The 13,498-nt window shown below is 42.5% G+C and overlaps 1 protein-coding gene across 10 annotated transcripts in view; it reads left to right on the top strand.

The window, feature by feature from the left end:
• The window catches only part of ZNF391 (zinc finger protein 391), a 109,857-nt gene continuing 96,359 nt past the window's right edge, over positions 1-13,498 (top strand). For 2 of the 10 annotated variants that reach the window (XR_001822353.2, XR_001822358.2), the window contains exons 1-2: positions 17-338; positions 8,170-8,270. Coding sequence is in view for 2 of the 10 variants with exons in the window: in XM_037735586.1 (XP_037591514.1) it covers positions 9,087-10,163 (1,077 nt within the window). In the remaining 8 variants the exon portion in view is untranslated. Of the gene's footprint in view, positions 339-4,037; positions 4,323-8,169; positions 8,271-9,012; positions 10,939-13,498 lie in introns of those variants that run through there. The other 8 variants (XR_001822356.2, XR_001822360.2, XM_037735586.1 and 5 more) reach the window with 7 other exon arrangements.

The raw sequence follows: 13,498 nt of genomic DNA, 5'->3' as shown, positions 1-13,498 counted from the left end.
GGCTCTCCGGCGCATGCGCAGAGCTGCGACCGCTGCCGATATGTTGCCCACTCCCAGTATGTTTCCTGTTTTGCAAGTGGTCGTCCGTGTCAGGAGACTTAGGTTCAGGCGGCTGCTAGACCGTGATCGACCCCGCACACGGAGCAGGGCATGATCAGCTGCAGTCTGAGGGGAAGAGCGCCTGCGATCCTAGGAAAGCCGAGGGGCGTCGGGGCAGCGGCTCGACGCGTGGGTTTCTCTTTAATCCTTCCGACTTCCCCAAGCCCCGCGCACTCCGGTTCCGCTCCAAGTGCGGGACCCGTCCGGGGTGTGTCGGGGTGCTCGGCCGGAGGCGGCCGGTGAGTGGGGCGCGCAGGGCCCCGGGACCAGCGTGGGTGGTCTTGGATGTTCTGGAACGTGGAAACACGGTTTCTTCGAAGGAAACGGGCGAAAGCGCCGCGGGTGGTTTGGCTGCAGGTCCGGTCAAGGGGCACGTCCACGGTTGGGACGCCCTGTGGCGAGGGGTCTTCAAGAGGCCCCCAGCGCCCGTCTCACGCGCGGGCCGGCCCGGTCCCTCTGCGGCAGCGGCAGCCGGTGGTGTCCCCTGTGTGTCCCTGAGGTGAATTCAAGAGCAGGGTTGCGCCCTGCTTCCCGGCTAGCTGGGCGAGGGAGGGCTTCCGTGCTGGGTGGTTTCTCGGTTGCTTACTGAGTGCAGGCGCTGCTCCAAGAGCTTTTAACTGCTTTAACTCACTTGATCCTCGCATCAGCCCCATGAAAAACGTACTGTTATTGTCCCCATGCTACAGATCAGGAGTCACATAAAGTACTTGCTCGGACGGGGGCGGTGGCTCACACCTGTAATCCCAGCACTTTAGGAGGCCGAGGTGGGCGCATCACTTGAGATTAGGAGTTTGAGACAAGACTGGCCGTCTCCATTAAAAATACAGAAATTAGCCAGGCGTGGTGGCGCGCACCTCTGGTCCCAGCTACTCAGGGGGCTGCGGCAGGAGAATCGCTTGAACCTGGGTGGTGGAGGTTGCAGTGAGCCGAGATTACGCTACTGCACTCCAGCCTGGGTGACAGAGTGGGACTCCGTCTAAAAAAAAAAAAAAAAAAAAAAAAGAAAAAAGGATTTGCATGAAGTTACAGAGACTAGTGAATACCAGTTCTTAGTTTATGGATCTGATGATGAAGGTTGGAACTACAATAAAGTAGTTGTTAATTATTTGTTGGTAGGTGTATTGACAGTTACTGTGGATCTTTGTGTGTGAGTTTGTGCTTTATGGGTGCGTTTGTGCTTTGAGCCAATTTCTGAAGATTGTTACCTGAAGATCGCCTTTTGTAGGACAAGATTTTCCCTGTTCTGTGATTAAACTGAGGCTGCCTAGGCACTTCTGCTGATTGCTTCGTGGATTGGCAAAAGCTCCAGGAAGCAATCAGCCTAGAGCCACAAAACAAAGCACCTGGAGAAGCCCTATTCCAGAACCGTCAAAACCTTCTCCTTTCTGAAGAGGGTAGAAAATAAAGGAGAATTATTCCTGGATCAGGAATTGATTATAGGAGAAAGTGACATTGTCAAAAGAGTTTTAGCTAATTGGGGTAACAGTGGTGGCCAACGCTGTTAGTGCTAGAAAGTTAGAGAGCCACATAAAGGAAGAGCTAACTACCAGGCTTGCTAGGACTGCAGCCTGTTACCACTTAATAATGTTTTTGTGGGGATACAGTATCCAGAGAGCAGTAATGTAACCTAAATAATGAAAGTATGAGGAAGAAAGGAGAAAAAGGGGTGGTGGAGGAATCCCTTGGATGGAATCTGAATAAAGGTATGACCCTAACATTGTGTAGACAAGCCCTAACTTCCTGGCCTCTCTGAAATATGTTTGGGGGCTATCCACGAAACTTTTGTCACAGTCACTAGCTTTCCCTTTCCCATCTCATATACATCCTCCAGAGCCAGGAAAAAGAATGCCTCTCTCCATGCTCTAGAGCAGCAGCTGCTGAAGGGAGCCTCATAAATCCTCAGGACAGCATCTTTCCTTAAACATACACCATCACAGTTTTCAAATTCATTGATGTGAGATAAGCATAGCAATAGCATCTTCTCCCTTACGTTATATATGGTATTCTTTGTTGTAAATGTTTTGTCATATTTTAACTTGCAGTATTCACAAAAGCTTTGTAAGAAGAGACAAGCACATGCTAGTAATGGTGTTTTATAATATGGGACAAGATTTTTCACAAAGGTTACTTGACCAAGGAAGCACAGCTCTAAGCAGTGTCATCTGTCTTCTATTTTGACCCTCAGGAAGAAGTAAGGGGACCAGTGCCATAGTGTCTTTGATTACATATCCCATTTGAAGAGAATGTCAAAGAGGCTGGATCACCTGAGGAGTTTAGAGGAAATTTGGATTTGACTTAGATCTGTCTTCTTTATCTTTCATCATAAAAGATGAACTTAAAACCCAGACATAAATGTCCATTGTCATTTTCTTTATATCTGAGAGGAGATGGGATTACTTTGAGGCATTCATTTTACTTCTTAATCCTTAGGGTTGCATCCAACAGGCCAGACCTGTACATCACTAGACAGAAGTTCTGGATGCCTTAGAGTATGACCTTTTCCCATTTCTGCCTTTTATTAAAAATAAAACCAAGAGAAAGCAGAAGAGGGAAAGGCAACTGTCTGCATCCCTATAAGATCCCTATCTCACGAGTTAAGTATTCTTCCCTGTTTTCTGCAAGTGTTCATCTTGCCAAACAGAGACACATTTATTTCTCTTAAAGGAACTTCCCTTCTTAGGTGAGTCTGCCAAATTTTGCCAAAGAGACTATTCTTAATTTGCCTGTTGATTGCTCTTAATATCTTCAACACTCCTTCACTCTAATTCATCATTAGATGATTAATGAACACAGGCCTTCTTTGGCCTATTATGTACCTTGAGATCTTACATGTCTCTGAGGATTTGAAAAAGAGGAGATTCATTGTAGTCCTCTCCCCTTAGTCTAGGCAGATGGCTATGTGTTTCAAAGTTTGGGATCTAAAGTTAAACTACTGGGAATCAGATAGCTTTGGACCAGTCAAGTCCAGCATCTCCATTTTACAGATGAGGAGACATAAAACTAGATTGCTTATTTTTCCCTGGTTTCTAGATAGCTACAAGTGGAACAATGACCAAAATCCAAATTACCTAGTCAATGCATATAGCTCTGTCTGATGTTTCCCTGAATTGTGGTGAGGATGCCACTTGCACTTCAGTGGAGGCCAGAGACTTTTTTTTTTTTTAGATGGAGTCTCGCTGTCACCCAGGCTGGAGTGCAGTGGCACAGTCTTGGCTCACTGCAACCTCTACCTCCCAAGTTCAAGTGATTCTCCCGCTTCAGCCTGCTGAGTAGCTGGGACTACAGGTGTGTGTCACCGTGCCTGGCTAATTTTTATATTTTAGTAGAGATGGGGTTTTACCATGTTGGGCTGGTCTCAAACTCCTGACCGCAGGTGATCTGCCCACCTTGGCCTCCCAATGTGCTGGGATTACAGGCGTGAGCCACCATGTCCGGCTAAGGCCAGAGACTTTAATCCATAGGTTACATAGATAGGCCTGTTAGTGTGGCTGAGATTTACTGCAGCCTTTCAGGGACTGCCTTTGGGAGGTAGCCACTCTTTACACCCCTACGGCACTCTGAAGTCAAGGTCATGCTGATATCCTTCTGACACTGGTGGAGTTTAGTTTCTTGGCCATTTACAAGCCGCTAAACAGAAAGTGTGACTCAGGCATTCTTTCCCTGTCTGTTGAGAAGCAACACGTACTACATAGTATAATGAGTTTGCATCTAGGATTTATTATTTGACCTTGAGTCAAATTACTTAACTTCTCTGTACTTTACACTATTTATTTGTATTGTGAGAATAATAATTCCCCTCTCACAGAGTTATTGTGAAGAATAAATGAGTCAATATTCATAAAATGCTTAGAATAGGCGGGCCCAAAGAAAGTCCATTACTAGAGACTGTACTTCCAAGTTAGATTCCTTTCACAAATTCTTTTTGTTTTTTCTTCCAGGTAGAAACTTTCCCTCATGGAGTTTCTATGTGTCTATCATATATGTCACATACACAAACACATCTAATGCATAATACAGTTGTAGACATAATGAGATTATTTGAATGCAAAAACAAATATACTTTTAGACTCTTGCCCTATACAGTATGATGCGGCTCGAATATGTGTCTCCACCAAATCTCAAGTTGAATTGTTATCCCGAATGTTGGAGGTGGGACCTGATGGGAGGTGACTGGATCGTACAGGTGGATACCTCAGGGCTTGGTGCTGTCCTTGAGATAATGCGTAAGTTCTCATGAGATCTGGTTGTGTACAAGTGTGTGGTACCTCTCCATCTCTCTCTTCTTCTACTTTTGCCATATGAGATGCCTGCTCCCCCATTGCCTGCCACCATGAGTAAAAGCTTCCCGAAGCCTCCCCAGAAGCTGAGCAGATGCCAGCACCCTGGTCATACGGCCTGAAGAACTATCAGCCAATCAAACCTATTTTCTTTATAAATTACCTAGCCTCAAGTATTTCTTTATAGCAATGCAAGAATGGCCTAATACAGCAAATTGGTACTGAGGAGCAGGCCTGGCTGTCAAGATATTTAAAAATATGGAAGGAACTTTGGAACTGGGTAACAGGCAGAAGTTGGAAGAGCTTGGAGGGCTCAGAAGATGGGAAGATGAGGGAAAGCTTGGAATTTCTTTGAGACTGGTTAAATGGTTGTGACAAAAATGCTGATAGTGATATGGACAATGAAGTCCGTCTGACAAGGTCTCAGATGGCAATGCGGAACTTATTAGGAACTAAAGCAAAGGTCATGTGTGTTAGCCCTTAACAAAGAAATTAGCTGCCTTGTGCCCCTGCCTTAGGGATCTATGGAAGTTTGCACCTCAGAAGGTTGATTTAGGGTATCTGGCAGAAGAAATTTTTAAGCAGCAAAACAATATGTAGCCTGGTTCTTTCTTATTGTGTGTCCTCAGATGTAGGATCAAAGAAATGACTTGAAGTTGGAAGTTATATTTAAAGGAGAAGCAGAGCATAAAAGTTTGGAAAATTTGCAGAGACAGAAAAAGCTTTTTCAGGACAGAAATTCAGGCAGGCCATGGAGTAACCAGTTGTGAGAGAGATTTGCATAACCGAAAAGGAGCCAAGTGCTACTAGTCAAGAAAATAGGAAAAAGGCCTCAGAGGCATTTCAGAGATCTAAGAGGCAATGCCTCCCATCACAGGCTCAGAGGCCCAGGAGGACTAAGGATTTTAGGGCCAGATCCAGGGTCCCACTGCCCTGCCCCACTCCAGGAGGCTGCTCTCAAATCCTGGTTGCTCGAGCTCCAGCCATGGTACCAGTGGGCCCAGGTATAGCTCAGGCTGCTGCGCTGGAGGGTAGGAACTGTAAGCCTTGGTGGCTTCCATGTGGTGTTAAGCCTGTGGATGTGCATAGTGCAAGAGTGAAGGAGGTTTGGCAGCCTCTGCCTAGATTTCAGAGGATGTATGAGAAGGCCTGGATGTCTAGGCAGAAGCCTGCTGTAGGGGAAGAGCACCTTTAGAGAACCTCTTTTAGGACAGTCTAGAGAGGAAATGTGGGGTTGGAGGCCCCACACAGGGTCTCCACTGGGGTACTGCCTAGTGGAGCTGTGGGAAAAGGGGCACCATCCAGTCCCCAGAATGGTAGATCCACCAGCAGCTTACACCCTGTGCTTGGAAAAGCCACAGGTATTCAGCAACTTGGGAGAGCAGTGTGGGGCTGAATTCTGCAAAGCCGCAGGAGTAGAACTGTCCAAGGCATTGGGAACCCACCCCTTGCACCACTGTGCCCTGGATGTGGGACATATAGGAGATTATTTTGGAGCTTTAAGATCTAATGACTGACTTGCTGCATTTCAAGCTTGTGTGGAGTCTGTGGCTCCTTTCTTTTGGCGGATTTCTCCCTTTTACAATGGGAGAAATCAGACAAAAGCTTTACCCAATGCCTGCACCTCCATTGTATTTTGGAAGTAAATAAATTGTGATTTTACAGGTTCACAGGTGGAAGAAATTCATCTCCAGATAAGACTTTGGACTTGGGACTTTTGAGTTAATGCCAGAGTGACTTAAGACTTTAGGGGACTATTGAGCAGGAGATGATTGTATTTTGCAGTGTGAGGACATGAGACCTGGGGGCCAGGAGCAGAATGATATGGTTTGAATATATGTCCCCATGAAATCTCATGTTGAACTGTAATCCCCAGTGTTGGAGGTGAAGCCTGATGGGAGGCGATTGGATCATGGAGGTAGATCCCTCATGGCTCGATGCTGTCCTTGCAATAATGAGTGAGTTCTTGTGAAATCAGGTGTGTAAAAGTGTGTGGCATCTACTCCCCTGCCTTGCCCCTGCTTTCACCATGAGATATGCCTGTCCCCTTTAACCTTCTGCCATAGGTGAAAGCTCTCTGGAGCCTCACTAGAAGCTGAGAAGATGCCAACACCATGCTTTTACATGCTGCAGAACCATGAGCCAGTTAAACCTCTTTTCTTTATGAATTATCCAGCCTCAGATATTTTTATAGCAATGCAAGAACAGCCTAATACACAGTATATACACATTAGTTGATTATAGATAATCTCATATCAAAGTGGCACAGTTTAACAATCATTAAAATATTAATAAGCATGAGAGTGAATAGGGTCTCACTCTGTCACCCAGGCTGGAGTGCTGTGGTGTGATCTCGGCTTACTGCAACCTCCACCTCTCAGGTTCAACCCATTCTCCAGCCTCAGCTTCCCAAGTAGCTGGGATTACAGGTGTGCGCCACCACGCCCAACTAATTTTTGTATTTTTAGTAGAGACGGGGTTTCACCATGTTAGCCATGCTGATCTTGAACTCCTGACCTCAAGTGATCCACCTGCCTCAGCCTCCCAAAGTGTTGGGATTACAGGTGTGAGCCACTGTACCCAGCCTTAATTGGATCTTAATGTGGTATTCTACAACAAGAAATTCTGACTCCTGCATCAACCCAGTAGTAGGGCTTTTTGTCTTCCCTATCTTCAGTTGAAAGCCATGTTCTTGGCAAAGCTGAACACAGGCAGCATCATCATGTTACTTGAAGTTCTCCATGTATGGCTTCTTGGTGTATATCCTCCAAGGCTAGCCTCCACATCTGAGAGGTCTCAGTCTATGAGAAAGGAAAGACTTTTATGAAGCTAGATTAACTCCCTAATCTCATGTATCTCAAATTATGCTGTGAGCAGAAACATCTGGGGAACTGTTATACAGCACATTGCCTCCTTTAATACACAAGGGTTCTAAGTGAATTAGCAAGAGAAGGGGTTAATCAAGCTTTAATGTGGGAATTTGGAGTCTGGGGATGGGCAAGAAGAAAAGGCATACATTCCCAGATCCTCCTTTTTCTGACAAAGGCTGCTGGAGCCAGGATGCTCTGCTGGACACTCTGATAGGCTGGCTGGTCTTCCAGGAGAGGGCCTTGCTTCCCTGTTGCTCTCCCTTCTTATAATACAAGTAGAAAACAACCTTGTCATTGTGGAGATAAACTCACTACTTGGTGCCAGGCAATATGAATGTGAGGTGTTTGCTTTTTAAACAAGAGCCATCTGGGAAAGCTAGCTGTCTAGTACCTGGGAAGCTTGAGATCTTTGGGAAGTTTCAGTCCCTCTGTAGAGAGAAGGGGCCTTTTGTTCTATGGGAAGCTGAGTTTCTGTTTTATACCTGCATGCTGTGAGTAGAATGTTGGAGGGTAGAAGACAGTCTAAGCTAGCACTTTGTTCAAGCACCCTAGACTGTATTTCTAAGGTTCTTTCTGGACATTCAACTGTCAAGTCACATGAACTTATTAAAATACAAGTGCCTTGGCCCCATCAGATTTACTGGCTTCAAAGCAAGACTCAGATATCTGGAGTAACAAGTGTCAAAAGTAATTATGATATGTATGTGTTTGCGTATGTAACCTGTGTGTGTGTGTATGTAACCCATCTTTTGGCATCCAATTTTAGTCCCTTTCAGAGACTCATTGTCTCCAGCCTCTCCAGCCATAGATCCTGTGCAAGTTCACTCTGCCTTTTCTGTAGATAAAAACACTGGGATTGAGCTCTGAATAGCTCTGTGTCCTCAGCACCAGCAGCCTTATGTTAAATCATTTCTAATATGCAGGAACCCCAGCATGTGAATTGGACCCAGTTGGAGGTCGAATAACAGTAGTTGCTGAATCTTCAGGAAGTTGAAGGGGGCAGTGTCCAGAAATACCTGTCTAGGTGAGTAGTGTCATAAGAAGACCACCAATTTGATGTTTAAAAGATGAGTTCTAGTCCAAGCCCTTGCAATTGGTTGGATCATGTAGGCAAGTGACTCAGTCTGTTTTCTGTCAGATGAGTGGGTTGGTGTAGATGATGTCTAAGTTCTGTTAAATCTCTGACAGTCTATGACTGTATGCTTCTTTAGAAGAATACCTGAAGTATAATAATTGGAAGAAGGGTTGAGGGGCAAATGGGGCTAGCAGTGTGGTAGTTATCATTTCTGAAATTTTTATTCTGTCTCAATCCCAGGAAAACGGTTGCATTCAAGCTTGATCAAGCCATCTTTCTTTTTCCTTTTTTCCTACACTTGAGAGTCTTGATTCTTGTCATCCTTGTTGTTGCTCTCATTTTCCATGGCTAACAAGCTACCATAATAGGTCATTTTACCTTTTAATGCCCAACACTCTGTCATCAGCTGGTACACCTGCTCGTTTCTTTTTGTTTGGCTTAGCATGTTACGCAATAACTCTTTCCATATTTCTTGTTGTCTCTGTGTTCACCATGCACACTGAAAAAATTCTGCCTCTTATCTCTTCTGGCTTTGTTCACTTATCCTTCACTATCCTTTTTTGTTTTCTCCTCATATAAAGTTGCTAGTGTGCATGAATTCAAATTAGTTCTCTTTTCTCTGCTGGTTTATTTTCTTTTCTCTCCACAGTAGATACAGATGACATTTGTACTTTAAATATCTTTCATATAGGAAGATATAAACTGAACGAAAGCATCAACACCAATCACACTGTTTCTGAAGAACTAGAGTTTTCAGTGTCAGCAATGGAAAACCTCAAAGGGAATACTGATCAGGGTCCTACAAATGAAGAAGCCTATAAACATGAAGGCCAATTTTCAAGGCAGACAAAATGCCCTGCACAGAAGAAATCCTCTTTTGAGAATACAGTGGTCAGAAAAGTGTCAGTGACACTCAAAGAAATTTTCACAGAGGAGGGAGGCCCTGAATCCTGTGAATTTAGTCTAAGCCCAAACCTTGACACACAACAAAAAATTCCAAAGGGCAATAGATCCCCAATATCTAGGAAAAACTCCAAAGATAATTCAGACTTAATTAAACACCAAAGGCTTTTCTCACAAAAAAAACCTTGTAAATGCAATGAATGTGAAAAAGCCTTTAGCTACCAATCAGACCTTCTTATACACAGTAGAATTCGTGGTGGAGAAAAGTCTTTTGAATGCAATGAATGTGGGAAATCTTTCAGCCGAAGTACACACCTTATTGAACATCAAAGAATTCACACTGGAGAGAAACCTTATGAATGCAATGATTGTGGAAAAGCTTTTAGCCGGAGCACACATCTTAGTCTACATCAGAGAATCCATACTGGAGAAAAACCATATGAATGTAGTGAATGTGGAAAAGCCTTTAGCCGAAGCACTAACCTTAGTCAACATCAGCGAACTCATACTCAAGAAAGGCCTTACAAATGTAATGAATGTGGGAAAGCCTTCAGTGACCGTTCGACTGTAATTCAGCATCAACGAATACATACTGGAGAAAATCCGTATGAATGTAGTAAATGTGGAAAAGCTTTCAGTTGGATCTCATCGCTTATTGAACATCAGAGAGCACACACTGGGGAGAACCCCTATGAGTGCAGTGACTGTGGGAAAGTGTTCAGTCGAAGTTCATCTCTTACTGAACATCAGCGAATCCACACTGGAGAAAAGCCCCACGAGTGTAGAGTGTGTGGAAAGGGCTTCAGTCGAAGCTCATCCCTTATTATTCATCAGAGAACTCATACCGGGGAGAAGCCGTACAAATGTAATGACTGTGGAAAAGCCTTCAGTCAGAGTTCAACTCTCATCAGACATCAGCACCTACATACTAAAGAGTAATATCTGAGCTTTTATTAATGTTAACACAAGAACACACATACCTAACCTCCCACCATAGAAATATATGTATTTCAAGTATATATATGTACTTGTTCTAATTTTCTTTTATTAGATACCTGTACCCATTTTAAGCTTTCATTCCTTCTGTCGATCTATTCTTCTTTCCTCTCCCCTCCTTTTCTCCCTCGCTCTTACTTTTTCTACCTCCCCTTTTTCTTTTTCTTTTCTCAAATGAGTTCGCAATAAAACAAAGAGATGACTCAAAAAACTTAACATATACGATCTAATATTCTGAAAGGCTCCAACTTTAGAATATAAAGCTACCTGACACCTTGTAGTTTCTCCACTAATCATTCCATCAAGCATGCATCCCCAACCTACCAGCTGATCCTCTGTTTTCTAACCACATCAGCCCCTTCACATGAAGAGAAAATCCTGTGTGTGTGTCTTCATACTTGCTGGCTCTAGTAACAGAAGTGAGGGATCTGGCTTCAGAACAGGACTAAAAACTTCTCACCAGTCTGGGGATAATAGTGTTGAGGCAAATTCATTCTTTTGACTTGAAAAGATAGATTTTTCTCATCTTGCTCCTTCACTCACCTTTCTTGCTGTAGTATTTTTCCTTAAAATGTAACTCATTGTTTTACTGATGTGCCTAATGCCTAACTAATCCCAGTGTTATTTTATCACATTTTTACCAAAAATGTTCTAAAAATCTTGGAGACATTTCTTCATGATCTTGGGGGAAAAGGTTGCCAATTGCTGAGCCTTTTTTTTTTTTTTTATCCTTTTATTTACAGACTTCATAAAACTTATGCTCTGTGGCTTTGACCCTCACCAATCTTGGAAGGTTGATCTCTCAAGGACAAACCCAGTGCCTGTTTCTCAGTCCTATTCCTACTTGACATTTGCAGAATTGGCACTTTTTGTCACTGTTATGCCTTAAAGCCTAAGCTTCCTTCAGGATCCATGATTCTGTGCTGATCTACCTTTTCCTACCGCCCAGTGCTTCTTTGATTGTCAGTGATCAGCTCTGTGATATGCGGCGAGGGTTAGGCCAGAATAATCTCATTTTATCAAGTTATAAAACTTGAGGTAGTGCAATTACATTATACACTTCTTGAAGACAGAAATCTTAGTTTGTTTGTTTTTGTTTTATTTTTGAAAGAAGGTCTTGCTCTGTTGCCCAGGCTGGAGTGCAATGGCACAGTCATAGCTCACTGCAGCCTTGAACTCTTGGGCTCCTGCCACAGCTTCCTGAGTAGCTAGGGCTGTAGGTGTACACCACCACACCCAAAATGTTAAACATTTTTTGTGGAGACAGGATCTCACTATGTTGGCAAGGCTGGTCTTGAACTCCTAGACTCAAAACAGTTCTCCCATGTTGGCTTCCCAAAACACTGACATTATAGGTATGAGCCACCACACCAGCCAGAAATCTTGTTTTTGATTAATATAAAACATCACAAAGTGCTGCATAGACACTAAATGCCCTGTAATTATTGCTCACTGATTCCTCTTTATCCTTTTGTAATCAAACAGCTTGCCTTTATTTGATATAGATTAATGATCGACATCTTTATACTGCAGCTTCCAAGTTCATGGTACCTTGTGCCTAGATTACTAAATTTATCACTGTTGACTCACTACCATTATCTAGCTCCTTACTAAACGACTACTTTGTTAAAAATAGGCTGCAGTTTCCCAGTGACCTCTGCCCAAAATGTAAACTTCTTTAACTTAAAGGTATTTCATAGTTCGATCTACTTATTTACTTACTTTCTCTTCTCAAAGATAATGCATGCAGGCAGGCCTGTTTTTTTGTTCCTACTGTACCCTGTTCTCACACTTGGCTTCTTTTCAAACTATTCCTTAGCACTTCTATATGTTCTACTTTCTTCTTTGTATTCCAGAAACCCTATCCCTTTCTTAAAGGCCACGCTCGTATCCTGACTCTGTGACACTTTTAGTTCCTTACTTTCTCAGAAATCCTTTGTAGTGATGGTTTGGATTATTGTCCTATGTTAGACACCTTCTTTACATTAGCCATTTTGAAGTTGTAAATCATCCTAAATCTATTATAAGCCCCATATAATACATAGTACAATGCCAGCTGGTACTCTAGTTTTAATCTAAATGCATAGTGTTTAATTTAGCAGCATAATCTTTTTAGTTTTTTGAATGATGAGGTAACCTCATAGGTATTTTGGCCCATTTTGTTTTTCCTTGAGTTATGTATATAACTGACTATTTAGACTGACTCCTTTAGATCTCCTGGGATGCTGACCTCTTGGCTTTCTATTTCACGAGACTATTGTAAGGAATAAGTGAGTTTATTCATGTAAAGTAATAAAACAGTGCCTGGCATATAGTAAAAGCTCAATAAATTCTAATTATTATAATTCTACTGATTTACATCTGCCTATAGCTTTTTATTTTATTCCCTGCAGAGTTTTTAACTTCATTACCAGAAATGGAAAACTAGGATCACAGTCAAATAAGCTAGAAGGTATTTGTTTTATCATAATAGGCAATAGCTATTTTATTATAACTCCATTGAATGTAAAAAATGACTCAAGATTGCGAACAAGATACAAAAAAATAGAAAAAAAAACACATACAAATGAGCACTAAGAGATCAGGACAAGTTATGGTAACCTACACAGGTATTCAGTTAGGGATACAAACTGAGTATTCTGGCAACCAAAATGTGGAGGTAATTTGCTTACATTGTTTTAGAAGGAAAAAAGTATGTCCATTCTTCAAGGAAAACAAAGCTTTTCTAACACTTAGAATTAAGATGAATTCCTTCATTGGTCTTCATGTGATTATACAATGTATAATTACATGATATAAGAAATATATTTTATGACACCTAGTATATATAGCAGGTTCTCTGGTGAATAAATATTTAGTCCATAGTAGAAGAAGATCCAAAAAGGCAGCTGTGAAGATTGTTTTTAGGATGGAGTGAGGTTTGCAGGAGTGGGAGATAGAGTATATTAAGTAATAAAGTATTTACTGGGGGCCAGAAGAAACAAGGATATTTTGGTCAATGATGGACTGCAGATATGACAGTGATCACATAAGATTAAATTGGAGCTGGAAAATATCTATTACCTAGTAACATTATAGCATAATTATGTGTTTTTGGTGATACTGGTATAAACAAACTTAGTGCACTGCCAGTCATATAAAAATACAGCACTAAAGGCCAGGTGCGGCAGCTCACACTTGTAATCTCAGCACTTTGGGAGACCAAGGCAGGTGGATCACCTGAGGTCAGGAGTTTGAGACCAGCCTGGCCAACATGGTAAAGCCCTGTCTCTACTAAA

Source organism: Cebus imitator, unplaced genomic scaffold (assembly GCF_001604975.1).
Source record: "Cebus imitator isolate Cc_AM_T3 unplaced genomic scaffold, Cebus_imitator-1.0 Scaffold848, whole genome shotgun sequence".
Classification (NCBI taxonomy): Eukaryota; Metazoa; Chordata; class Mammalia; order Primates; family Cebidae; genus Cebus; species Cebus imitator.
This window is presented reverse-complemented; position numbering and strand designations above follow the sequence as displayed.